The sequence below is a fragment of the Sorex fumeus genome, unplaced genomic scaffold, assembly GCF_029834395.1.
Source record: "Sorex fumeus unplaced genomic scaffold, SorFum_2.1 ptg000124l, whole genome shotgun sequence".
NCBI lineage: Eukaryota > Metazoa > Chordata > Mammalia > Eulipotyphla > Soricidae > Sorex > Sorex fumeus.
In genome coordinates this window covers 1665555-1693172 of record NW_026606181.1, presented here as the reverse complement: position 1 = coordinate 1693172, position 27618 = coordinate 1665555, and the positions used below count along the sequence as shown (strand labels likewise).

The following is a 27618-nucleotide window of genomic DNA, read 5'->3' as shown; positions in this document are numbered from 1 at the left end:
TTTTAAAAAAATAGGACTACACGGGCCAGAGTACAGTGAGTTGGGTACTTGCTTTGAATGCGGAAGACCCAGGTTGATCCACAGCACGCCATAGCACAGCGGGTAGGGCGTTCGCCTTACAAGCAGCCAACATGGCCGACCCGAGTTCAATTCCTCCGCCCCTCTCGGAGAGCCTGGCAAGCTACCGAGAGTATCTCGCCCGCACGGCAGAGCCTGGCAAGCTCCCCGTGACGTATTCGGTATGCCAGACACAGTAACAACAAAGTCTCCAATGGAGACGTTACTGGGCCCGCTCGAGCAAATCGACGATCAACGGGAGGGCCCCCAAGCACCACCAGAAGTAATTCCTGAGTGCAGAGTCAGGAGTAACCCCTGGGCATTGACAGGTGTGGCAAAAACAAAATTAAAAGGAAAAAACCCTAACCCTGCATTAACATTTAATGTGTCATTTATTTTATCTTTAATTGGCATTTAATTTTAATGTTACAATTTATAAGGCTATAAATAATTGTCTATTTAAATATATAATTATGATAAGAAAACTTATTTTTGAAGCAGAACATTTGACTCACATAAATCCCAAATCCATATCTGAATTTCAAAAATATTTTTTTAATTTATCAGTCTCATTATAATTGTTTTGAATGAGTATTCATAGTTCATAATTCAATAAAGGCGCATTTTGAATACAGTGCAGTGTCTCATAAGAAAAACACCCTCCAAATTCTCTCTGAGACTGACAGCTGAAAATGGACAGCAATAGTATCTTCTCAGAGAAAAGAGCTGTTTATTATAATGTATTTAATGTATGAACTGAAGAGCTAATTATGCACCCATTCTTCAGTGGCATTTCAGATGACAGCTGTGTGGAACCAAGGAAAATAATATTAATACAGTGTCTTGAAATGAATCAAAGCATAAAGAATTTTTGTGCTGTATTCTAGGGCATTTGAGTGCCTCACTTCAAGTCAATTGCAGAACATGGACGCAATCATTTTGTGTTGAGGAGCTAGCGTGATTATTATCCCAGTGTGAAAATAAGCCCTGCATTGATTAATCTGTGAAAACAGAAAAGGAAAATAGAGCAAACTGGCAATCATGCCAGCCTGTGATTCAAGAACAAAGACTGCCCATTTTTAATAGTAAATAGAAACAGGAATTTGAGGAAATTGATTTTACAAAGACGAATTTTCTTAATTCAGGCAGAGTGGTAGCAGACATTTTAAAGCCAACGTGCACTCTTTCCCAATAATTTCTTAACATTGTATTCGTTGCATTATAGACCATCGAGAAAAATATCACTGACAATTTTTAATATTGATATTTTAATTTTCTTTCCAACTCATGAAGGTCTTATGAAATTGTCCTTCTGAAGCATTTTAAAATTTAGTTGTGAAATTAACAAGAAGTAGCTAATTTTCTCTTACCATTTCAGAGGTTACAATGATGTGAATATCTATTTTAGCGAGGCTTGATTATGCAGAGTATGTTGCCTGGGGAAATAAAAAAACAATCAAAACAAGCAGTGCTCCTCTATTTCATTGCTTGCATAGCTAATTTTAAATCAGATCTCTTTACAGTTTTAATTCTATATTGCATGATGCACTCCCAAATTCAACAGATTTAGGCAAAATTTGAAGCTGCTCTCCAATTTCTAGATCACAGATTCTTAAAGTTAATTAACCATTTCAGAGTTAAAAAGAAGAAGAAGAATGTTCAGATACTACCCCAATCAGCAATTTCACAACCTTTGGAGTTGAGAACTGGGCATCAATTTTAAGTGGTTCTGCTGGACCTGAAGGCTACGAATAAAAAGTTTTAGGTATCTGTCTCTAAAGAAGCAGGAGAAGAAGCGATTTGTAATCATAAGTCTGGATGACCAAAATAGGATCACACATTTTCTTTCTTGAAATCAGCTTGCAAATTACATTAAGACCACTTTTACAGCAAAGAGTGAATAATATTGTAAGCAAAACTGTTGTTATAAAACTTGACATTCTATTTATGTTAAAAAAAGAAACTGTACATTTAGTTCGTAACTTGCAATTTAGTTTGTAATGTAAAATTGAATTTAGTTTTTTTTTTTCCCCCCAACAGTTTGTGTTGAATAGTTAACTCTGGAGCCTTGCTTTGTCCAAAGTTTGTCTAAAGTTTACGTAAGCTATTGAAAAAAATTTTTTTAGTCTACATGCACTCAAGATCTTTCTTGTTGAGACAGTGAAACTAGCCATGGGGGACGAGGACTTGGGGGAGGGGGCTACTGGAGGGATAGCACAGTGGGTAGGGCACTTACCTTGCACATGGCCAACCTAGGTTCAAACACAGCACCTATATGGACCGAAGCCCCTGTCAGGTGTGATCCTTTAGTGCAGAGCCAGAAGAGAAGGGCTAGGGGCTTGGGGCTGGAGAGATAGCACAGCGGGTAGGGCGTTTGCCTTGCACGCGGCCGACCCGGGTTTGATTCCCAGCATCCCACATGGTCCCCTGAGCAACGCCAGGAGTAATTCCTGAGTGCAGAGACAGGAGTAATCCCTGTGCATCGCCAGGTGTGATCCAAAAAGCGGGAAAAAAAAAAACAGAGAAGGGCTAAAGTGATACTACAGCAGGTAGAATGGTTGCCTTGTGGCTGACCTGGTTTTGATCCCAGCACCATGTATGGACCATTAAGCGCCTCCAGGTGTGATCCCTGAACACAGACGAATATGAATGAAAGACAAAAACAAAGAATAGAGAACTAGAGGGAGGATATGACTTCCTGGTAAAATGCATATTTTGCATTCATGAAATCTTGGTTGGATCCCAACACCAAAAGAAAAAGTGAGGTGGGATGGGGGAAGGAGAAAAGGAGAGACAGAGAGAGAGAGAGAGAGAAAGAGAGAGAGAGAAGCACTAAGTAGTTGAACTACAGCTATATTTCAGAATTTTATCATCAAGTTCCTACAATTTTCTTCAATCTATAAATATATAATATATACTATAATCATAATAAAATATATTATATATATAAGAAAAAATTGTAAAAAAAGAAAAAAAAACCTCTCTGGTGGTCAGAGTTATAGTAAAGCTGGTATCCCATATAGTCCCTTGAACACAAAACCAGGCATAAGCCCTGAGTACTATGGGGTGTGACCCCCAAACCAAACAAATATTTTTTTCATTATTTAATTGAAATTCAGTCATTGATCTGTCAAAACATAGAACTGTAAGCTTGGATGTTTTATTGTTGTGCACCTATACTGAGTTGCTTAAGTGAAACCTTAAACCGACTAATTCCTGCCCGAAATGACTTTATGTTCATTTCTATGCATAGATAAAATGACCTGTCTTTTGAGATATTTAAAAATCTTCACTACTTTATCAGTAGTATTCCTTGTGTTTTTAGGATCTCCATTTTTTTTAAGTAATGCATATATAGTTGTCTTTTAGGTAATCGACCAGACTATCAACTCTAATTATCTTAAATTAAGTCAGGAGTCAAATCATGTTAGGGTTACATAAAATCCCTCATTAAGGAATTCGGAGGTGATCTAAGTGTGGTACAAATGCCACTGTGCTACAGTTGATCATCTGAACAGAAATGATGACTTGTACTTAGAAAAAAAATTTCGAATGCTTTCTTGACTCTCTAGAAAAATAGAGAGAAGTCTACATACATATATAGATGTACATATATATGGCAGACAATAGTTGATATATATGCATGCAAAATATATTTTAGTATATATAACATTGCAAGATATATGTATGTTCATACATGCATATTTAGAATCAAGAAAGGAGATAAAGAACTGTGTACTGTAGACAGAGAAAATGGTTTGCTATAGAGTTAGGGTTATTAGTGATGGGAGGAAAGGATGGGCTAAATTCATTACTCTGGGTGGAAAGGACACATTTTCAGTGATTGCTTAGGTGCAATTGAAAAAAGTTGGTGAAGATGTCAAAAATTTGGGGTGGGGTACTAGGAAGTCTGTAGAAAGGAGCACTGAATTTCTGGAATAGAATAAGAAATATAGAGGGGAAAAAAAGTAAGTTTGGTTTTAGCAAATGCTGAATTTGAGATGTCTGAGAGATGTTCCTCCAGATAATGAGATATGCACATCAGAGGCTCAGGACAGGTTCGCCTGATTAAAAGGTGCCATTTAGTATTTAAAGTAAGAGATCTAAAAAGGAAGTTTTTCTACAAGAAAGAGGTCAGAATCAGAATTCAAGTGCAGGCATGGCTGTTAGACCTCTGGGACTCACTTTCAAAGTGAAGTGGTCCATTGAGGGACGCACATGGCTTCTTTTGTGGGTATAAAATAAAGAAGTAAATTATTTCAGTAGTATTAATCTTTTTAACAAGAATTTCTGATTTTTTTTTGTTCAATAGATTAGGATGCGTGTGCCTTTCTAAAATTCTAGAATTGAGGAAAAAAGAGACCCAGCCCTTTCTTATTCTCTAAATGGGATATATCAAGTATTATTTTTTTCTAACAGGGAATAGCTAATTAAAACATTTGAAACAGTGATGAAAGGATGAAGGCTCTAAATGCTTTCCAGAAGCTGACTGGATTTTCTGAGAGCCTAACTGGCGGTAGACTGGAAATTAACTCCTCCTTGAGCATAATTCATAGGATTCACTTGTGAAAACAGATGCTGGTTATTTTTTCTCCTTTAATACTGTTTCACTTTACCTTCTGCATCTTAAAACAGTAAACTCTGCAGCGAAAAATACTGGCAATAAGACTTCTGTGGGTGAAAGAGTTGAGCCATTTCATTCTAAAATGCCATTATTAGTTTTAAATGCTTCGAGCAGAGAAGGTATCCCTGACTTGTATTCCGGATGAATAAACATGAGATCTGTTCCTAAGCAAATTCCGTACAAGCAGCTCACAGTCCTGTTAACAAAATCAAAGCTTAATCTCCTCATTTGGTTAATTAATTGTTTGTTGTTGAAATAGCCAATTATTATATAATCCAAGGGGAGTAGTATAAATTAAGCCCTGTTTTCTAAGCAAGAAAAGAAAAAGAGAAGGAGAAAATGGAAATCATGAGCTTCTTACCAATGAGAAGATTGTGAGAGGGTTATAGGTATAAACATTGCACCTTCCCCGAAACTAAAATACCTGAGCTACAGTTCTCTCATTAATAAAAGGAGATTAAGATTTGCACCTGCCTTAAAAAAATTATGATTATTTTCTGATGAGAGTTATAAAATGCCTGTCATTGTGCCTATCATATACATGTGGTTGTCTCTTCATTTTAAAGAAATGGCACCGTTATTTTTTACTGATATACTGTTTTTACTTATATCCTTTGGCTTACAATGCTGTTAATAAGGGTTTCTGCTGGACGTAATTTCCACACACTCATCACCAATGCACCTTTTTCCCTCGCAAACCCACCCTCCCTCTCATCAGTCCCCCAATTCAGTGTATCTGTTCCCCCTTCCCCTCTAACCACTGTTACATTTCCTTTGGATTTTTGTTACTGCCCCCAGGATAGTTACCTGAAATTTAATTAAAAAGATGAATGCTATTCTAATAAGTTATTAGCCAAGCATCTAACTCAATAAATTTTCTTGTGCAATAAATGGCCAAAATGTAAAGAAGTAAACATTTAAGTTTGAAATTGTTTTATTTTTTTAAAAAAATTGTGTCGAATCACTATGAGATACACAGTGACAAAGTTGTCCTTGATTGGATTTTTGTCATACAGTGTTTCAACACCCATCTCTTTGCCAGTGTCCATTTCCCCGCACCAGTGTCCTCAGTTTCCCTCCCATCACCACCCATCTTCATCCCCCACTGCAGCCTGCCTCTGTGGCAGTCTCTCTCTCTCTCTCTCCCCCCCCCCTTCCCTTCCTTCTCCATCTTTTCCCTTCTTCTGCTTATCCCCTGTTCCTTTCACTTCTGGGCCTTCTGGTTGGAATTAGGTTATCGTGTATATCATGATAACCCTTGACCTTTTCTCAGCACCCAGTTCTTGTCCAGAGTGGTCATTTCCAACTATCATCATCATATTATCAGAGTGCTTTCTTCTTTATCTTAACTGCCCCCCTCTACTTGTAGGAAGTTTCCAACAGTGGATCAGTCCTGCTGGCCCTTGTTTGCACTGTTCTTGGAATATTAGTTTCACACTGTATTTTTCTTTTTCTTTCTTTCTTTCTTTTTTTTTTTTTTTTGCTTTTTGGGTCACACCTGGCCATGCACAGGGGTTATTCCTGATTCTGCCCTCAGGAATTACTCCTGGCAGTGCTCAGGGGACCATATGGGATGCTGGGAATCGAACCTGGGTCGGCCACGTGCAAGACAAATGCCTTACTTACTGTGCTATTGCTCCAGCCCCTGTATTTTTCTTTTCAAACTGAGACCTACAGACTGACTCAGAGAGAGGAGGCGTTTCAGACCACAATATGGTAATGTTCTTGAATGACTGACAGCCAGACACTTGTGCCTTGTAAAACAGAGATTTAAAACATAAAAAATAAATAGCTTTCCTTTATTTACTTATAATTTTTGCAGATTAGCACTGAAGTATATAGTATTTTGTACTATGTATTTGTGTACTATATATTTTTGTGACAAAGGGGGTACTATATATAACCTTTGTGGGGAAGGAAAGGCTACCAAGTAGTGCTCTGGGGGACCAACATCACAGTGATACGCCGTTGACAGGCCTGAGGCCAAAGGTTAGTGATAGATTGGAGACTTCACCAGACGCAGATGGAGGACAGAGAGGGTTAAGTTTAGAAATAAGACAAGTGGGGCTGGAGGGAGAGCACAGTTGCCTTGTACGCAGCCAACCCGGGTTTGATTCCCAGCATCCCATATGGACCCCCAAGTACTGCCAGGAGTAATTCCTGAGTGCAGAGCTAGAAGTAACCCCTGTGCATTGCCGTTTGTGTCCCGAAAAGAAAAAAAAAGTTTATTGGGGGTGAGCTCCCTTCCTCACCACTCTCTACCCCAGCCTCGCCAGGGAGTCTGGTGGGGGGCGGCTAGGGGAGCTAAAGTCTTGGCATTGTTAGGACATGGGTCCTAACAATCTCCCTTTAAAGACAAAGAGACTCCAGAGACTGCAAACAGCAAGCAAGGTTTATTGTGAGACTGGCTAGCCAGGGTCAAGCCGCCTACACAGACACGCAGGTCAGATAGGTGAGGCAAGACCCCGAACTTCTTCAAAGGGGATCTTATATAGGCCTTCACTGGCCGTTACAGCAAAGCCCGCACATTTCATAGCCAATAGATTTGTAACAACAGATACTTTCTTAACCAATCCATTTAAAAGTACCTCACTCCTTAGCCTATAGATTCAAAGATCAGCATTTACTTACATAGGCATGGTAGCTAGTGGGCATCTGGTAACTCGGACATTTGGTTATCACCTGGCTTCCTTTGATTCTCAGCTCACAGCTCCTGCAATCTGGTGGAGGTGGATAAGGGAAAAGTTCCTAACAGAGGTAATAGATAAGGAAGGCCCAACAAATGGTTTCCAAATTTACATCCCAACAGGGAAGAGTCAACAAATGGTTTCAGAATTTGCATCCCAGCAAGGAAGAGTCAACAAATAGTTTCAGAATTTACATCCCAATAAGGAATGGTTTCACTCTAAAGCTCTGCTAGGGTGGGGGGCAGGAAAGGGAGAGTTACTAATTAGTAGAGTTTTAACTCTGGAATCTCCCTTGGTGTCCCAAGGGACCTTATTGCATGAAGGGGAACAGGGGAATGAAGGACAATATGGTTTCCCTGGTGTGAAGGGGACAAAGGGAAGATGTGTCTTTGGAAGGAGGCAGTTAGGGGAGGAGTGCTTGGTCTGGTGGACCTCTGATCACAGGGGGCTGGGCAAGGCAGCCTGGTGGAATACAGTCTTTTGGAACCTGGGACTTGGAGCAGACCTTGCAGTTCTAGTCAGTACTTATCAGGCTCTATGTCAGGAATTAAACTATGCACTCAATGATATTTAGGGGCCTCCAGGGTTATGCTCTGGGGTGTTTTGGGTGGGGAGTATCATCTGTCGGGGATATTAAATGGATTGGTCTGTGCTGTTTCTCTGATCTTGGGATGGCCTTTTATTTTTTTTAAGTATAAAAAATAATTTTGAGATTCTTTTTTAAGATCCCCAAATATAAACCACTAGCTTTGTAGTTCTAGCCAAATGCAAGCCTCGGACCCGTGCCCTCAATAACCTCTGTGACATCCTCTACTCTAAACTGCTCTCTTAAAAACGACTTTGAAGATGACATGTTAAACCTCGTTCCCAAAAGATCTACATTTAAAATGCACTTTCTAGATTCCCAAATAATAGATTCTTTCTAAATTGTAGGGGTTTTCCTGTCCTCATTTTCCCCTACAAAGTCTTAATATTTATATTATCTCTGAAACAGAGAAGAGTTTTGTAATCCTGAGAATCATCCAGATTTTTTTTTTGCCATTCTGACTGCTCCCCCAAATATGTAGGCCCACAACAGAAATGAGAGCAAAATGAGAAACGGATACTACTTAATAGACCCAAATCTTCTGAGGCCAGAGTATTTGAAATGCAAAGACTTTGAAGTAACATTTAATTTACAAATAATATTAGCACTAACTTACAAATAATGTTAGATAATTAACACCCCCTTATCGAAGAAAAATGACCCTCAGTGATGGTTATTTGAATGTAATGAAGATATACTCTATGGCATTCTATAAAACTTGACTGAAAAAGCTAAATATAAATTAAATTCTTGGGCCTTGAACATTCACTGGGTAGGGTGTTTGCCTAGCATATCGTCAATTCTGGTTTGATCTTTGGTTTTCTGAGTCCTGAGTCCTGCTAGGAGTACTCAGGGAGCACTGTACCTGGAATAAGCCATGAGCACGACCAGTTGTGGTCCGGAAACAAACAAAAAGCCTTTGTTAATTAAAAATAATAGAAGTGGGTTAATTTTTAAAAAGAGCCATCTCTACATTTCACTCATATGCAGCACTACTACCTAATCAATCGCAAATGCGTGTTTCTGGAGGGGAGTCTGACTTCTGCATCCCTGAATTCTAAAATCCTTTGAGGTAACAGTGCCATTCGGAAGGGTGTGAATGTTGCTCCTGTCCCATGTCTGCCGCTGCAAGGTTCTCCCTGCATGTGTTCTAAATAGAATGCACTTTAAGAAACAGGATCGGATGAGGCAAAATAAGTCATATAGAAGTTCTTTATTTAAGAGAGGCAACATAGCACCGGAATTTGTAGCCATCCTGAATATTCATCCAAGGAGTTATTTCTTGGGGGGGAAGATATAGAGGAAAAGGCTCCCAACTGGAGCTCAGGGGGCCTGTGTGCCCCACCAACAGTTCTGGGCAGAATGGGCCACAGTTCAAAGCAAGAAGATGTGTTGTGACTTGGGCCTGCGGTGCTGGGCTACCAGCTACACCTGGCATTGCTTAGGGGACTGGATGGTGTGATGAACAAAACCCAGGCTTGGAGCATGCTAGGCATGATCCCTAACCACTATACTATCCATTGGAGATGATTAAATGTCAGGGTTCAATCCAAGTTCAATTGAATTTTGGACCTGATAGTACCTCCTTTCTCCAGGATTTCCCAAGTGCTTTCTTCAAATATCAATTTTAATGGTGTCATAAACTATGAAATTTCATGTTTGTTTTGTCCTCCCTTGCCCTTAAGGTTCCTAAAATTATCTCCCATGCAGAGCTTAGTAGAATTACTGGCACATAGGACAGCTTCAGTGTGTGTGTGTGTGTGTGTGTGTGTGTGTGTGTGCGCGCACACACACACACACATATATGGAATGAATGCTTTATTTTCCCCTTCCTTATTCTGTCTACTCTATGATAGACTATGTGGCACATAAAAATCTGAATTGGCGGGGCCAGGGAGAATTTGATCGAGTCCCTTCAGTTCTGTTTCTCATCTCTTCAGTTGCTTTTTCCAGACTCTCAATTTTGTGAACCATCCCAGTAATTTTAATTTGTCAGACAGTTATTTTGCACCTTCCCCAAGGAACAATTTGTTATTTATTTGTTTGAGTCACATGCAGTCTAGCTAGCTCTTCTCAAATGAAAATGATCCTGATAGCATACTTTATTTTTTTTGGCTTTAATGCTTCCGAAAGGATAAAGAATTATGATCTCTAGATTTCATTGTCTGTGGTGGTTTTTTAATAACATCCTAGACCAAATTGTGGCATTAAGAGCAATTGATCAGAATTCCAAAACTTGCATGAAGCACTATATTTTTACGACCGGTCTCCAGAATCGTAGAACTCCTGACAGAGCGATTAGTTCTAAATTCATTCCTACATCTTTATAATTTTAAATCTGTTATTATTTCATTGAACGGAGTAGCAAAAGATTTTTGGTACTTACGCAACTTCATAAGAGCCCTAGCTTGATTCTAACAGATATTTAATTTCTGGTTCTACAGCTTGTTTATATGGAACGGGGAGAGGTTGACACAACCTAGTAGTGCTAGTAGTGCTAGAACTATTCCTGGCTCTGTGCTCCGTGATGGTACTAGGGCCAGAGGGTTGGTTTGGGGGACTTACATTGCTGAAAGTCAGTCTTGCCACATTCTAAGCAAGAACTGTATCCCTGTACTTTCTCTCCCACCCCAGAACTTTTACCATTAATGGCAGATTTCTTCAGCTCAGGTTTTTTTGTTTCTTTGCTTTAGTTTGGGATAGGAATTGGGGTTTTTGCCACACTCAGCAATGCTCAGCACTTAATCCTGGCAGTGGTGGGGGGTGGAGGGGAGATATGTGGTCCGGGGTTTGAACCCTGGTTGGGCCACAAACAAAGCAGATGCCTCTACCCAGATTCTCTCTCCAGTCCCAACAGCTATTTTTTTTTTGCGTGTAAGCTCTACTTATTTATTTTTTAAATTGTAATTTTTGTTATTAGTCACCATAAAGTTAAAAAGTTATTCACAATTGGGTTTCAACACCAGTCCCTTCGCCAGTGCCCACTTCCTCCACCAGTTACCCATTCTCCCCACTTGCCTCCCACCAGTGTGTCTCTACAGGCGCACTCTTTTCACTACATAAGTTTTTGCACTGTGGTTTACAGTACTATTGCTTGACCACCTTTCAGCACTACCTCCTCCTGGTTGATCTTCCTTCTGCCATGGTCATTGCCCCTTCCCTGGCCTATCCCCCAGCCCCCTCAAGTGTCCTCTTTCCTACTGAAGACCAATTTTCATGTATTCGGTTTTCATTGTCTTTGGGCATTTGTTATTCCCCCATTATGTTTCCTTATACCCCGCATATGAGACAGATCATTCTTTGCCAGTCTCTCTCCCTCTGACTAACTTCATTCAGCCTAATACTTTCCAGGTCTCTCTTTTCTTATGGCTTAATCATATTCTATTGTGTGCAGGTGCCATAGTTTCTTTTATTTATTTTTTTTTTATTAGTGAAACACCATGAGGTACAGTTATAGACTTATAAATTTTTGTGCTTGGGTTTCAGTTATACAATGATCAAGTACCCATGCCTCCACCAGTGCCCATCCTCCACCACCACGGTTCCCAGCATCTCCCCACCCCCCATTCCCCCACCCCCTCCCACCCTGCCTCTGTGGCAGGGCATTCCCCCTTGTTCTCTCTCTCTTCTTTTGGGTACTGTGTTTTGCAAGAGAGGCATTGAGTGGCGATCATGTTTGGTCTATAGACTACTTTTAGCATGCTTCTCCCACCCTGGGAGGGTCCTCACAACACCTTTATTTGGTGCTCTCTTCTCTATCTGAGCTTCCTTTTCACCTAGCACGTATGGCTGGCCTTCAAGTCATGGAGCAAAATTTCTGGTACTAATCTCAGCCATTCCTGGGTGTTAGTCTCCCGTTTTGTTGCTTTATGTTCCCCAGATGAATGCAATCTTTCTGTGTCTATCCCGCTCTTTCTGACTCATTTCGCCTAACATGATACTTTCCATGTAGTACCACTTGTATGTAAATTTCATAACTTCATCTTTTCTAACAGCTACATAGTACTCCATTGTGTAAATGTACCAAAGTTTCTTTAACCAGTCATCTGTTCTTGGGCACTCGGGTTTTTCCCAGATTCTACAGCTATTTTTTAAGGTTACTTATTAGACATATTTATCCATTTCTCCTTTTGATCATGCAGTTTCCCGTTGTACCCATCCCCTACTATGTACTTTTCAACATAAAATGACAAGTTTAGACCTTCTGGTCTTTGTTTCCCCCCAGGTTTTAGATAAAAATCAGGTAAAAAGCCATGGCTTTGAGTTACAGTTCTGTAGCAGATAGCTAAGATTATAACAGACAAATGTTCTAATAAATTTGAAAGTAAATGTCACAGATACTGCTGTGATTTTGCTCGTGATTATTTTGCTATTTTTGCATAACCAGAAATATTCACCTTCTTATAAAGGGTCATGGACCTCCAGTACCAGCAAAAAAAGCTTAAAAGCTATTACTATTGCCTCAACTCCTAAACTCTGCAAACTTGAACCACGAATCTCTAACACTCTAGGAAAGGATAAAGAAATAAAGAAATAAAAAAAAATAAAAAAAGAAATAAAAAAGTACATTTTCTTTTCATAAACCTGTAGTGATACTGCTGGAGGATTAGGACATTGGATATCCCTGATCTAGACAAAGTACAAAAATAATATGCAAGAGCAAGCAAGATCGAGGTGCATTGCTTTGCACTGGCCAACTCCTGTTTTATCTCTGGCTCTCAGATAGTTCACTTGAGCACTGCCAGGAGTAATTCCTGAGAACAGAGCCAGGAGTGAACCTTGAGCATTGTCAGGTGTATCCCATAAACCAAAAGAAAAAAAATACATATATTCCATTTGTCTGAGAAGACACATTTAAGTTCGAAAGCAATTTTTTTGCCTTAAGAGTCGATAAAATAGAATCTCAATTCCAATGAGGTACATGCATAGAATTTTCCTCAAAATATCTACGTGAAGAAATTCTGGCAGTCGAGGACTAAATTTCTGTGTCCCCGTAGATTAATCAGTATCCACTGTTTCTAACTAAAAGCAGTATGTAGATTAGGAGTCAGTAAACCTTTCTATAAAGACCTAAAGACTAAGTATTTTAGAGCTTTGCTGAAGTATAGTGTGTTTAATAATTAAGTCCACCTCTGTTTAGATTATTTTTTTAACTGGGCGGAGGAGGAGGCAACCACACACAGTAATCCTCAGGGTTAGTTCCAGTACTGCTTCCTACATGCAAAGAATGAACCCCAGCACATTTAACTATCTCTCTGTCTCCTCAACTCTGTAGTGCTGTAGCACTGTCCTCCTGTTGTTCATTGATTTGCTCAAGTGGGCACCAGGAACGTCTCACAACAAATTGGAGACTTGTTGCTACTGTTTTTGGCATATCGAATGCGCCACGGGGAGCTTGCCAGGCTTTGCTGTGCAGGCGAGATACTCTCAGTAGCTTGCCGGGCTCTCCGAGAGGGGCGGAGGAATCGAACCCGGGTCGGCCATGTCGACCGCATGGAAGGAAATTGTCTTACCCACTGTGCTATTGCTCCAGCCCCTGCTCAACTCTGCCTTGTTAAATTAAAAGGCATAGTAGATAATATGTTAAGAAATAAGCAGACCTGTGTGTCAGTAGTTTTTGCTCTTTGATTTAGCGGCTATTCTACATCCTGCTTCCGTCTTGTTTTGTCTCAGACATCATAGCACAGTGGATCCCATCCAGCCCTGAACTAAAAAGAATCCGTTAGGGAAGCATTTGAAAAATACCAAACTCCAGCTTCCACCCTACATCATTTTCCGTGTATTTGGTTTAAGAAGTAGAGAACATTCTTTTCTATTTCTTTTAGTTTCATTATGTTTTCTAGATAATTCTCAAGTCAAACAAGACTGTCACTGGTAGACGATATCCAATTTACCTCAGACTTCTGCATATGGGATTACAGGAGATCTGGTTTACACTGCTACACATCTCTCAATTTGCTGACACAGAAATTATACACACACACACACACACACACACACACACACACACACACACACATAAATATATAGCACTGCTCTGTAGCACTGTCCTCCCTTTGTTCATCGATTTGCTCGAGTTGGCACCAGTAATCATCTCACAACAAATTGTGAGACTTGTTGTTGCTGTATTTGGTATATCGAATACATCACAGGGAGCTTGCCAGTCTTTGCCGTGGGGGCAATATACTCTCCGTAGCTTGTTGGGCTCTCCGGGGAGGGGGGCGGGGGGAATCAAACCCGGGTTGGCCGCATGCAAGGCAAATACCTTACCTGCTGTGCTATCGCTCCAGACTATATATATATATATATATATATATATATATATCATCAATGTGAGCTTACTCAAGGAATTTTACATTTTCTTTTCGGAAGAATGATCTGCAAGTTTAAATCCAAGTGGCCACATTTCAAAATCTGTGCATCAATGGATGATCTGACCACGTAGAAATGATAGGTTTTACCATTAGAATTGAAGCCTTCCTCTGCCAACTAGTGCATCTTTGATGACTGTTTCAAGTACCCGAGAAGCCACATGAATGTTACTGTCTTTCTCTTGTTCATAGCACCAGAAGAATGGGCCACGACCCGCACCAGCTTGAAGGCAGCACCTCCAAGGTCCGCCAGAGGGGGCTACAGGGAGCACCCCTATGGTAGATATTGAAGGTCCTCCTCACCTGTGACCTCACTGCAAAGACAATTCATAGCCTGTGGTCTCCAAATAAACAGCAACAAGACAAGTAATAGTCCTTTTTTTCTATTATAGGGATAATTATTTATGATTATGCCCATATATCTCTTGTATTTCCCCCTATACTGTTGGCGTGACATTGACATTACTATTATTTTTCAATATGATCAATATGAACTAAAAAAGGCATTGGCAAGCATTGTCTATAAACTATTCAGTAGGATGATATTCTCTTGGTTGTTTTTCATTGTTGTGTGTAATCTTTTTTTCCCTTTTTTTTTTTTATAAAAAAGAGCATGAATCTGTTGACAGATTTTGAGTCTCAATCAACTAGCAAAAACTTTGTTTAGGGTTGCTAAAAGACTGTAATATGATTTTTGAACTAGCTGATAATAAAGTTGTAGATAAGATGTTTTAACCTGTCTTTTAATATCTGTTAGTTAGATGAAGATGTTCTATATTAAGTTTGTAAATTTAATTTTAAATGCTGTTTTAATGGGGTTGAGAACAAGCAGCTACTGTATGTATGTAGCTAACTGAATTTGTTCAGTGTTTTAACCTGTATTTGTTAAAAAAGAAAAAAAAGACACATAAAGTTCCATGTGTAAGCTTCTCTAAATAGGAAACCACAATTTGTCAAATATGTTTGCCATAATTTGTCAATAAAGCTGAAAACTTTTGTAAAAACTAAATTTGGAATTACTTGTTTTCTAGCTCTAAATGCCTGCTTTATTTCTTCTTCAAGAGATGCCTAAAATGTTTTCTATTTAAAAATTACAAAAATGAACCCAAGCCTGTTTTAAGATATTTGTGTAATACTTAAAAACTGTATTAATAACTTATGGTTGTTAAATAATTTAAAAGTTAACAAACTAAACTGTTACATGAATCATGGTTAGTAAACACTAATGTATAACATGTTAATGGAAAGAATGGATTTAGAATAATAAATGGATTTTAAACTATCCTCTAAGCTTTATCTTGCTAAACACAAATTCTGATTGACTTGTTTGCATTAGCATGTCTCTCGTGAGAAAGAGTAATGGAGTATAAAGAGGTAAGATTACCACTTACCACTGTCTAAATGCCTAGTTCTTCAACCTTTGAGTTTCCCCGCACATTAAATATCCCATCCAACATGTAAGCATTGCGTAGATTCACTTTGTTTTCACTCAAAAGAGTGCGTGGACTTCATTTGCGTAGTTTATAACAATTTGTTTTGACAAACAAATCATCAGTGTCACTGGCCAGTTATTGCTATTCAACCTCAAAAACTTTATTTGTAATTTTCAGTGCTAAATATCACCGCCCTTGAAGGCAGTTTAGAGGGCTGATATTTCTCTTGAGACTATCAGACTTGATGGCTGATGATTATTAAGGAAATATGTCACAGGACTCAAAGGATGACTAAACGTTAAACAGGTAACACTAATAGTAACTCTGTAATTTTGCCTATGCACCAGTAATGTTAAATATTCTCAGTTATTAAGTTCCTGATCGTTAAAAAAGTAAACCTACAAAACTATAACAAATAGGTCTATAGGTTATTAAAACAACTAATCAACATTAACTAGAGGCATCAAACTTATTTTACAATATATAACCCTCAAGGTAATAAACAGATCTAAAATTAGCAATAATAGTAATGCAACTCTTGCTAACATCAAACGTAAGCTAAATTTTGATGCAAAAAAGAAAGTGGAAAACTTGATGGTAGGAGTGAATGCCAAAACCGTTAATCTTTTAAATATAGCTTTTTTGTTTATGGTGGCTTTTGTCAATGTGATCGGTTTACTTTTTTGCTGCTAACCAGCTTAGACATATTGCTGTTCAATTTTTGCAGCTGGAGTTGCATGCTAATAGTTTTACAAGTGTGTGTCTGTCATCAATTAAAACAGTAAATATTTGCCTTTGGAAAATGCTGTTGAGGTATTTTTAAATTTCTGTTTGTATTCTTTCTCACTGTTTCAGGCACCCACAAGCAAAGAGCACAAAATTGAATAGCAGATGTGATGGCTAAAAGAAGGTTAGAGGTAAGCTCATTTTTGTCTTCTCTGAAATTGGGTTTTTTTTGCCAACTTGAAGCCCATGGCAAGATCTAAAAACCAAATACCACTTGTGGAAAATACAGAAAAAGGTTTGAATTATTGTCCTGGAACTGAATTATTTTTGTCTTCTTTGAAATAAATAGATATGACTTATTACTTAGTTGCAAATAATGGGCAACCATTTAGCCATTTCTCTGCTATGAAATGCTATATATATGCGCAAATACTAATATAATTTAAAAAAGACTTGTTCCTTATTGTACAAGGAAAGATCATGAAAGCTTTAACAGTTGAGGTATAAGAGAAGGAAATTTCAACTCATGTCTACTAGCAAGGATGTATGGAATCTCATAAAACACCATTCTCCAATATCTTGAAAGGGATACATCATTACTGCTTATTTCACCAAGTAAACTAATTAATCATTCCTATTATTCTCTCCACCTGTTTCACTGGATTGACCAACAGGCTTTTTTTTTCTCATCTACCATTCAAATTGATTCAGCAATTATAAACCAAGCACAGACACTATTGAATATTGAGACTTGTACTATTCACTAGTTGTTGAAACTTTTACCCACTAAAATTCAGACTAATGTTATGAAATCCATCAACTGATCTGATATTAAGAATTGAAATAAACTTGCCATGATGTTTGAAAGTCTTAAAATTACAAGACTTCTCTGAATTTGCTTCTCATTTTACTACAAAATATAGTTCTTTATTTTGAGGGAGTCTCACCCCCACCCCCTAACCTTCAGATTGGCAGTGCTCAGGGTTTACTCCTGGTTCTACGCTTAGGGCTTACTCCTGGCTGGACTCAGGAGACCATACATGGTTCCAGGGATCGAACCTAGGTTGGCCATGTACAAGACATGTGCTCTACCTGCTGTGCTATTGCTCTGGCCCCAATATATGTTTAACTATTAAGGAAATGTCAGAGGAGAGCTCTGAGAATCTGGGAATCCTCAAGGTTGGAGGTAAGACAGTTACTGAGAGTCATGGTATGAACGGTGTAGCCTGTCCATTGATGAGAAAGGGAGTAGCACCACCTGATGAATAGAATGGGCTGTGTCTGTGGGTAGAATTTAGAACATTCTAGAAATGTTTGAGAGAACAGTGACAGGTAGGCTCAGCGTACCAGTTAGCTAAAGGCATAGAGTACAGACAAATTCAGAAGAGGTCAGGTCCTGGTTGTGCCTGAGTAAAATTGTTTGGATTTTACAGGAAAAGCTAAAAGAAGCCATGAGGTAAAGAATGAGAGTTCTTCTAAGGACATATCCCAAGGAAACAAAGCAAAAATCTTAAGCCAACATTATAATTACTGCCTTTTCGTCTGAGAGCAAGTTTCTAAAAATCAAAGGTGTAACTATTTAATACTGCCTTTGTTTCATCTAGTCATGTCTTGGTTAGACTACAGATTCAAAGATCAGAAGTTACAGAAAAGGTAATTCTGAAATTCCACTTGTCTGTGTCATTCCATATCTGATTCGTCACTTAAAAAGCAGAGGAGACCATATCCAGGGAAAACCAACTCTTAGACTGACCACAAAACTAAAATAATGGGATTGGGGGGAAGTCCCCACTGTGGGATTGGGGATCATGATGGACACATATAATAGCATTTTGATGGTGGATACCCTGGTAACATTGTATTCCAAACATAAATATTTATACTCTTATAAACCCATATTACCTCAATAAAATATAAATTGAAAGTGATTTGTTGTTTCAATAAACCAAGGGGAGAAGGAATTTCTATTTAAGATGTCCTATTTTTATATCTGCTTTGATCCTTCACACGCAATAGGCTTGATCAAAACAATGAAGGAGAAACCAATAATAGTTTGATACTATTTTGTAGCTGGAGCGGGTAGGGCATTTGCCTTGCATGCGGCTGACCTGGGTTCAATTCCTCCGCCCCTCTCAGAGAGCCCGGCAAGCTACCGAGAGTATCTCGCCTGCACGGCAAAGCTTGGCAAGCTACCCGTGGTGTATTCAATATGCCACACACAGTGACAATGACTATTTTGTAATGCCCACTGATTTTTTTTAAGGGACACAGATTGATAAAATAATAACAACTTACATTTTTGTTATTTTATTGTTGCTGTGATTTTTGTTTTATGGGGGGTGGGGAGATTCACTTGTAGCAAACAATCGTTGTCAACCCAGCAAGGTTGTTCAATGGTGGGATCTGAGACTGTGAGGTGTCACGACATCCACAGGTCATGCTGGATTCTCCCGGGTAATACCCTATGACTCTTGGTGCAGGGGGAGGTGTGCCCTGCGGGGCTAGAGCCAGGACTGGCCCCATCTTTTTGTTTTTTCATATCCCTACAGCTCTCTCACCGTTCAAACTAAATCTTTGCTGTATTAAAGGCAGGACTTTCACAGCAGAAACGCCCGTGCTGAACAGGAGACGAGATCATTCTTGCCAGTTGAATTTAAAAGTAAGAGATTTAAATTTTTATTTCATTTTTATTTAAATACTGCAATTCACATAGTTGTTTACAATGGGTTTAACAGGCATATAGAGTTCCCACCAGCCTGTGTTTCCCGGTCCTAGGCCAACTCCTTGGCAGTTACATTTTTAAGTTTAATTGTTGTAGCGTAGGTCCCATGCTGATGTAGGCCTGGATCTAGTGGGTTCAACAGACACAGATCATTCGTTTCTATTCTGTAGAGTGACCCAGCGCTCCTGACCCTTGTTCCTACACTTCTTCTAGACTTCTCTTCTGACTTTCTTCCCCTATTTATTTCTTCCTTATTATTTCTTTTTTTAAAAATTTTTATTAGTGAAACACCATGAGGTACAGTTGTACACTTACAAACTTTTGCGCTTGGGTTTCAGTTATACAATGATCCAGTACCCACCCCTCCACCAGTGCCCATTCTCCATCATTTACATTTTTTTAAAAAAAATTTTGTCAGTGAAACACCATGATTTATTATTTCTTATTATTTCTGTGATCTGGAGTCAGTGTTTTTTTTTCACCTTTGTTATATACAATTTCCTAGTACTGATATACTATATTCCATAGATCAGTGAGAACATATGGTGTTTGACTTATAAGTAAAGGATTTTTAAAGCTCAAGACTGGTGATTGGGTCAGAGAGATGGCACAGTAGATCAGGTTCCTACCATTCACAAGGTGAATTCTGACTCAATCCCTGGCACAGTGTGTGATCCCTGAACACAGAGCCAGGAGTAAGTCCTGAGCACAGTGGAACATGGCCCCAAAATAAAACCAAAAGACAGTGATATGTTGAGTTCCTAAAGTTTGGATTTTGAGCAACCTGATAGACTTTAGGACCATGGAGATAGTCTAGGAAGTAAGACTCTTTCCCTGCTTGCAGTCAACCCATGTCCTATCCACTGCACTGAGTATGGTCCCCCAATTCAGCACCAGGAATGGTCCCTGGAACAAAACCAAAAAGAGCTTTTGAGGACCACCAGGGATAGCCCTCAAACAAAACAATAAAAAGAAAAAAACTGAATGAACTTTAGAAAATAAAGTTGTATGCTAACGGATAAAAACTCCTATGCCAAAATAAATAAATAGATCCATTGACTCTGTCTGGAAAGCTATAAGATAAATTCCAGTCTGAGAAGAAATACTACAATGCTATCACTATCACTATCCTCCCGTTCATCGATTTGCTTGAGCGGGCCCAGTAGCACTGTGAAACTTGTTACTGTGTTTGACATATCGAATACACCACAGGTAGCTTGCCAGGCTTCGCTGTGTGGGCGAGGAACTTTTAGTAGCTTGCCGGGCTCTCTGAGAGGGGTGGAGGAATTGAACTCAGGTCGGCCATGTTGGCTGCATGCAAGGCAAACGCCCTACCGCTGTGCTATTGCTCTAGCCCACTAAAATGCTAAACTTATTAAATAGACACTAAAATACTGTAGCATATTATCATGAGCCAGACTATGGGTTCTCAATATTTCTTGAGCATTTTCTGATCATGGTCTCCTTCAGTTCTTGTTTCCTTGCAGTGGTCCCCATGTCTCATAAGTTGGCACTCCGGTCTTATGCCATAGACCCTAATGTATATGATTATCACCAGAGGCACCTTTGAATTATCTGAGGGGCTCAAAGGAGACCTTGAGGCTAGAGCAACATTACAACAGGTATGCTTCTTGCCTTGCATTCAGCCAACACAGATCTGTTCTCCAGCATCCTATAGGGTCCCCCCAGCCCTGTTAGGAATGATCCCCAAATACAGAGCCAGAAGTAAGCCCGGAGCACTGCCAAATATGACACTTCCACTGAAAAAACAAAAAGGCAAAAGGGACATTTTGACCTCAGTTGAACAACACTGTTCTAGACTCAGATAGATTTGAAGTAACACTTAGGTTTGGAACCTTTCTCTCACGTGGAACCTGGGAAGGCAGCAAGCTTCACAGTTTCCCTTCACAACTGTATTCTAGATACAGTCCAAAAGAAGTGATCAGCAAATGTTTGTTCATACCAGCAGGATTATAATAGGTATAGCAGAGAGAGAGAGACACAGTCACCTCTATAAGTAGGGAATGGTACAGTGGAATCATCTTGGATTGACTGCTCCTTGACATAAACACCTCCAGGAATAAATCCAATCCGGAAAAAAGAGAGGAGAGGAAATAAATATATCCCTAAATTGACTGAGAGGTACGTCACAAAGTTTATCTGAATTGGCTGAGATTGTTGATTTTTTTCAATCTGGCACTAGAAGAACTTGAGATTGAAACTGCATATGTCAAACGATAATTATAAATACATCCCAGTCACTTGTTGAATAACTTGAGCATTCTCTGATCATGGTCTCCTTCAGTTCTTGTTTCCTTGCAGTGGTCCCCATGTCTTATAAGTTGGCACTCCAACCTCCTTCGACAATAGTAACAATGGCCATTGATTTTCCAAGCATTAATACCAGGCAGGTTGTCCAACCTCCTTCGACGATCAAGAATCAGGGACGCTGTCTCGTTTGCCAAGGTGTCAAAAATCAGATGGGCTGGTCACGTAATGAGATTTAAAGATGACCGCTGGACTAGAGCTGTTACCGACTGGATCCCATGGGATGTCAAAAGACCGCGTGGCTGCCCACCTACCAGATGGTCAGACTTCTTCATCAAGATCATGAAATGTTTAAAATTATAAGACATGAATACATTTCTGACAATAAGCTAAATATTTAGAATAAATTAAACTTTTCCCTATTAGCCTCTCAGCAAAAATATTTGACGCAACAAAAACTTGGGCCAAGAATGGCTCTAACAAACACTTGCCCTAGTAGAGGATGCCTTCTTTATTGTCAGTATCCCAAAATAATGCCAGATCACACCTGGATCCCATCTCTTCTGGCATCATGTGTACTCTCACTCATTTAAGGTACTTACTCCCCCAAATAATATATTTCCTCATATCTGATATCCAACTATGCGAATCATGAAACTTTCATGACAAATTAATTTTTAATTGTCAATTGTGCATTTCCACATATTTCTTTAGGTAATGTTGTAACTCTTGGGGCATTGATAAAACTGTGACAACTGGGAATTCACCAGAACGCCAAAGACATCTAGCATGGACACTAAGTATTTTAAATAGTTTCATCATTAATAAGCAATAAATTCTTTGTGCCTCATAATAACTGTCCAACTGAAAAGTTTTATTACATTCAAATATGATTAAATCAGAAATAATTTTATGTCATTTAAAAGACCACATAGTGCTTTTAGTTCTTATCTGAAATTTAAAAATAATTTTTACTTTCAATATATTAATGGAACCAAGGCCACTTAGCTTAATAACATGTGAATTACTAACAGTTTTTAAATAAATTTGACACAGAATAACATATTAAGGGGCATATCGAGTTCTTTTAGTGGAATAGGTTTTATAAACTCTAATGAAAATATTTTCTTATTCTTTTAGTTATTCACCTTAAACAATATAAAACCGGGACCAGAGAGATATTACAGTGGGTAGAGCACCTGCCTTCCACATGGCATTGGCAGACTAGGGTCAATTCCTGGCAAAACACATGACCCCCGCCAGGAATGATTCCTGAGTGCAGAGCCAGAGGAAGTCCTGAGCACTGCTGGATGTGATCCCAGGACCCAAAACATTGTGTGTGTGAGTGTGTGTGTATAAATAATGTGTATGCACATACATATAAGCATATTTTGACAAACCATAAAAGTTACTTAAAATGTAACATGTTAAATAGTCTCTCCATGTGTTTATGTAATCATTTACATATGCACATATTTCTGTCTCTTTTTAGTTTTTTTTGTTTTGTGTTTCTTTAAAGGAATAAAAATAGTGATCAATCATATCAGTTGGCTGAATATCAACTATCAGCTTCAGTAACAAGGAGCTCCTGTAACTAAAAATTCCATTGTTTTAGTTTCCACAGAAGTTTAACTCTTACTGAGAAATATTATAATGTAAATTTTAATGAAAATTGTATAATTATTAACTTGATCATATGATTTCAGTTTAAGAGGACAGACTTAATTATGATAACAATAGTAACAATGGCCATTGATTTTCCAAGCATTAATACCAGGCAGGTTGTCTGACCTCCTTTGACGATCAAGAATCAGGGACGCTGTCTCGTTTGCCAAGGTGTCAAAAATCAGATGGGCTGGTCACGTAATGAGATTTAAAGACGACCGCTGGACTAGAGCTGTTACCGACTGGCTCCCATGGGATGTCAAAAGACCGCGTGGCCACCCACCTACCAGATGGTCAGATTTCTTCATCAAGATCATGAACGATCGGTTTGAGGCTCTTCATGTTCTCAGAGCGAACAGATGCCATTGGGCTACACTGGCACGTGAGAGGGACGAATGGAGACATTACTGGAGCCCGCTCGAGCAAATCGACGACTAACGGGAAGTTAAGTGATTAAGTGAAGTGTGAATACCACGCAGGGTACTGGAATTTTTATATAAAAATGTATAAAGCATCTATAATTCTTTCAACAAGCTTGCAAAGGAATACAATTAACACCATTTTATGGAGGAGAAGGTTGAAGTTCAAGAGGTTTGATACAGATCACACTGATGGTACATATCAAATCCAATATTTAAAACAAATAGCCTACATATTTTCTTCAATAATTTATTTCAATGTTTAATGAATTTTATTGAAAAATGAGTAAAATCTCAAATAACCTTAACATAATTTCTTTTACATAGTAATATAATGAATATTGTTTTAAAACATTATTATTGAATAATTTACTGGGAAGTGGCTCTTTGATCTTCCTGAAACTTAACGATTTTTTTAAAATTTCTGATTGTCCCAGAAAATGTAGCTGAAAGCATCACGTATTGTCATAAAGGGTGATGACAGTTTCTGTAGCCCCGATGAATTCCTCTATAACCAAAATTCTACTTTGACATTAAAAAGCATGATTAAATAAGCATGAAAGCAAATTCAAGATTTTATTCCTCAAACTATAAAAAAACTCCGCTTTTAAATATTAATCACTTTCAAAGAAATACCTTTGTAGAAGCCACAGAGTTATGTGTTAGAAACACCAGAAACAGGTGTCATTTCGTGTAAAATATTTTAAAATAAAGCATTTCCTACTGCCAGCATAATGTGCACCATTTGTCTGGATGCTCTAACTATCAAAGTATCTGAGTTTACAATATAATAGCTATTCTTGACTGGCAGCCACTAATATTCCACATCCATCATGAAGATTTATATCCATGTCTTTTACATAGAATTTATTAATTGGTACTCAAAAGATTATTTGCAGAAGGGTAAAGGTCATGCAAGTGATAACACTGCTTTACGTGTCAGCCTCTTGTACATGATTGTGAGTGTCATTGAAGAAATAGGAGACGAAGAATGAACCGTTCAGAAAAAATTGGTGATACCTTCCGTATACACTTTTGCTCAACTTTTAAATCCACAATGCTTCAAACTTCACAGCAGCATTTAGAGAGTGGTTTATTTTCAAGAGACATTTGTGGACTCCTACATCCTCTTTGGAGAACTTCTCTGGAACAAATGTTACCTCTGACACAACTTCCTTTGCCTTGATGTCTGTTTCTAGGATGACTTCTGTCATTAGGAAATGCCCTTTCCCTCTGTCCTGCCCGTCGACTGCCCTAGGATAAACACCACATAGCCCTATCTTCTGCCTCCTGCTTGGTTTATGACATCGGACACTTTTGAAAAAATTTTTTTACCACCTGATCCCTTTCTTCCCATGTCTTTTGTTATTTTCCCAAGCGTACAAGAGGACATAATAGGAAAGACAATCATGACTGAGGGTAAGGAGCACGTTACAAACTTGTCATCAGAAACGCTAGTGAAGAAATGTCCCTTCTCTTCATTATGAAGCCAAGACATGTCTGTCTGCTGCAAACCCAGAATGCCTGAAAAGAGCAAGCAATAGAGGCACACTTGGTTATGTAAGCTCCCAGTTACCTCAAGTTCTATATTTTCAAATTTCAGATCTCACAGATAGTAGCGAACATGTGGAATTTAATGATATCAATAACCAAAGTATGTGACTGGAATGAAACCAGTTTAAACGTCCTTGTGATTATACTTACATGTTGCATAAGGAACCACATCTTGAGGAAATCTTTGACTCTTTTGTGTGTGTATGGAGTAACGGATTGGTTTGGCCACAGCCAGAAGTGCTCTTGGGGCTGGTCCTCTAACTCTTAGCTTAGGGGTTTCAAGTAGCCAAGGACAAAGGGACAGAGACAAGCAAGTGAATATTCCATGCTTGGGAGGGCAAGTCAGATCTAAGTTCTGAACTTGATGCTTTCTCAGACAGACAGCTTTTTAAAAATAAACATCAGTGGCATGAGAGAAACTTTTCTAATACTATTTTTGAATGATAATCTCAAAAGTGTAATTGGTTTAAAGTCATACTACTACTCAGAGATATCTGCTATTGATTAGTTTATATTGCTTTTCATTTTTTCCTTTCCTACCTTTTTCCTTCTTCCTCAACCATTTATTTATTTAATTTATTTTTATTAGTGTTGTAGTATTTTAGAAGTGGTCTGAGGGACTGGTACAGCGTGTAGGGTGTTTGCTTTCATCTCTGTGGCTACACCTGGCAGTGCTCAGGCATCACTTACAGTGGGACCACATGTGGTGCAGGGATTCAGCTGGGGTGAGCTGTACTATATAGGTGAACCCTTAATGTTCATTTTTCTTATAAGTAAAATGAGAATAATATTTGCTCCTTTTTGGTGAATTTTATGTAAAAAATAATAGAAATTCCTGCATATTCTCCCCAAACTTAGTTACTATTTTTCATGAGATTACTTTTCCTTCACGAAAAATGTTTTTTTCAAAAATAATCATGGTTCCCATGTATCAAATATAGAAATATAAAATGCTTAACCTATAATGCAATTCATATTTACAAATCAATTTGCATGTTAAGCATCATTACTTTATTAAATTAATAATATCATGTAGGCTTTATAAGATAGTTTTAAAATGCTTGTCATTATATTCATAAGCAAATATGTATTGGGCTTCTTCACAGCAGGTACTATAAGATATATTAATACATAAAACTCTTACATAGCATTGTAATTGTACAGTTCACATCAAAATATTCAGGACTAGAAATGAAAAAGACTAGCAGTAATCTGATGGAGTTATTTCAATATGTGCAGAAAGAAGTATCTGCATCAATGAAACATAGGATTCATGTTAACCACTGCTTTCATTGTTTTTAAGAATTGTTCATTTATTATATCAAAACCCTATGATATAAGTTCAAAGATACCATCTTCTTTTCCTCAATGTGAAAATTGGGTCTGAGAGAAGAGTCACCTTTCATGACTGGTCACTGAACACAGGGTGGACTTTGAAGCCAGATCACAGTGTCCTTAACCTTAAAAGTCACCTTCCTACTATTCGTCTGGCTTGAAAAATTTTGTAATAGATAAATTTTGAAAGGAAACTAAAATGAAGTGTGTAATTAACTCTTCAGGTGGTAAAGGAATTATAAAAAAAATTGTATACACGTATGACAAGATTCATACTAACTCTGAAGTTTGATGGTGAATTCCTATCCCCAAATCAAGATATTCAGAATATCTCTTTTCTCCGAATGACCTAGAAATCATGTCTTACACAGTACCCTAAACTCTGCATATATTAATGCTTGTGTTTGCCCAAATCACCATTGGATTAAATGGAAGCTTTGTGTATCTATTAAATTGTTTGCACAAAGGTTAACATAACTGACATAGAACATAATACATTTATAATAAAATATAATATTTATAATGAAATATAAACAACTAACATATTCCAATAAAAATTAAAATGAACTGGATAAAAATACTTATAGAAAATTAACATGGCTACTGTTCGTATTGGTGTGCTCTCTATCTGCAATTTTTCTCATTTGTGTCATTTAAAAATTAAATGGAGGTTTCCTGTATTATCTGTTGTCCTATGTAGATAATGTGCACTATTGAAATGTGTTTTTATACTTTATTATCCTTGCTAATAATAGGATATCAGAATGAAGGTGAACATGAGAATAAGGAAAAATCAATGAAGAACAAAGAGCAATGCAGCTTGGAGAACAAGAAAGGTAAATAAAAAGTGCTTAAAAAATGGAGAAACTTTAAAAAACAAAATATGGCAAGTGATCCTTATAACCTAGTTAAGGTTATAACTTAATTTTTATAGATATAAAATTGTAGCACTGTAGCACTGTCCTCCCGTTGTTCATCGATTTGTTCGAGCAGGCCCAGTAACATTGTGAGACTTGTTGTTATTGTGTTTGGCATATCAAATACGTCACGGGGAGCTTGCCAGACTTTGCTGTGTGGGCGAGATACTCTTGGTAACTTGGCGGGCTCTCCGAGAGGGGCGGAGGAATTGAACTGGTGTCGGCCCCATCAGCCACGTGCAAGGCAGTTGCCC

At 38.3% G+C, this 27618-nt stretch overlaps 1 protein-coding gene and 1 long non-coding RNA gene across 6 annotated transcripts in view; both read left to right on the top strand.

Moving 5' to 3' along the window:
- The window catches only part of KHDRBS2 (KH RNA binding domain containing, signal transduction associated 2), a 535359-nt gene extending 518697 nt beyond the window's left edge, over positions 1-16662 (top strand). The window contains exons 9-10 of one of the 2 annotated variants that reach the window (XR_008795493.1): positions 14518-14691; positions 16614-16662. Coding sequence is in view for 1 of the 2 variants with exons in the window: in XM_056137375.1 (XP_055993350.1) it covers positions 14518-14615 (98 nt within the window). In the remaining variant the exon portion in view is untranslated. Of the gene's footprint in view, positions 1-14517; positions 14925-16613 lie in introns of those variants that run through there. The other variant, XM_056137375.1, reaches the window with a different exon arrangement.
- Positions 16663-17921: 1259 nt separating this feature from the next.
- The window catches only part of LOC130044744 (uncharacterized), a 49635-nt gene continuing 39938 nt past the window's right edge, over positions 17922-27618 (top strand). For 2 of the 4 annotated variants that reach the window (XR_008795494.1, XR_008795496.1), the window contains exons 1-3: positions 17922-18137; positions 19034-19143; positions 27203-27283. This is a non-coding gene — a long non-coding RNA (uncharacterized LOC130044744). The remainder of the gene's footprint in view (positions 18138-19033; positions 19144-27202; positions 27284-27618) is intronic. The other 2 variants (XR_008795495.1, XR_008795497.1) reach the window with 1 other exon arrangement.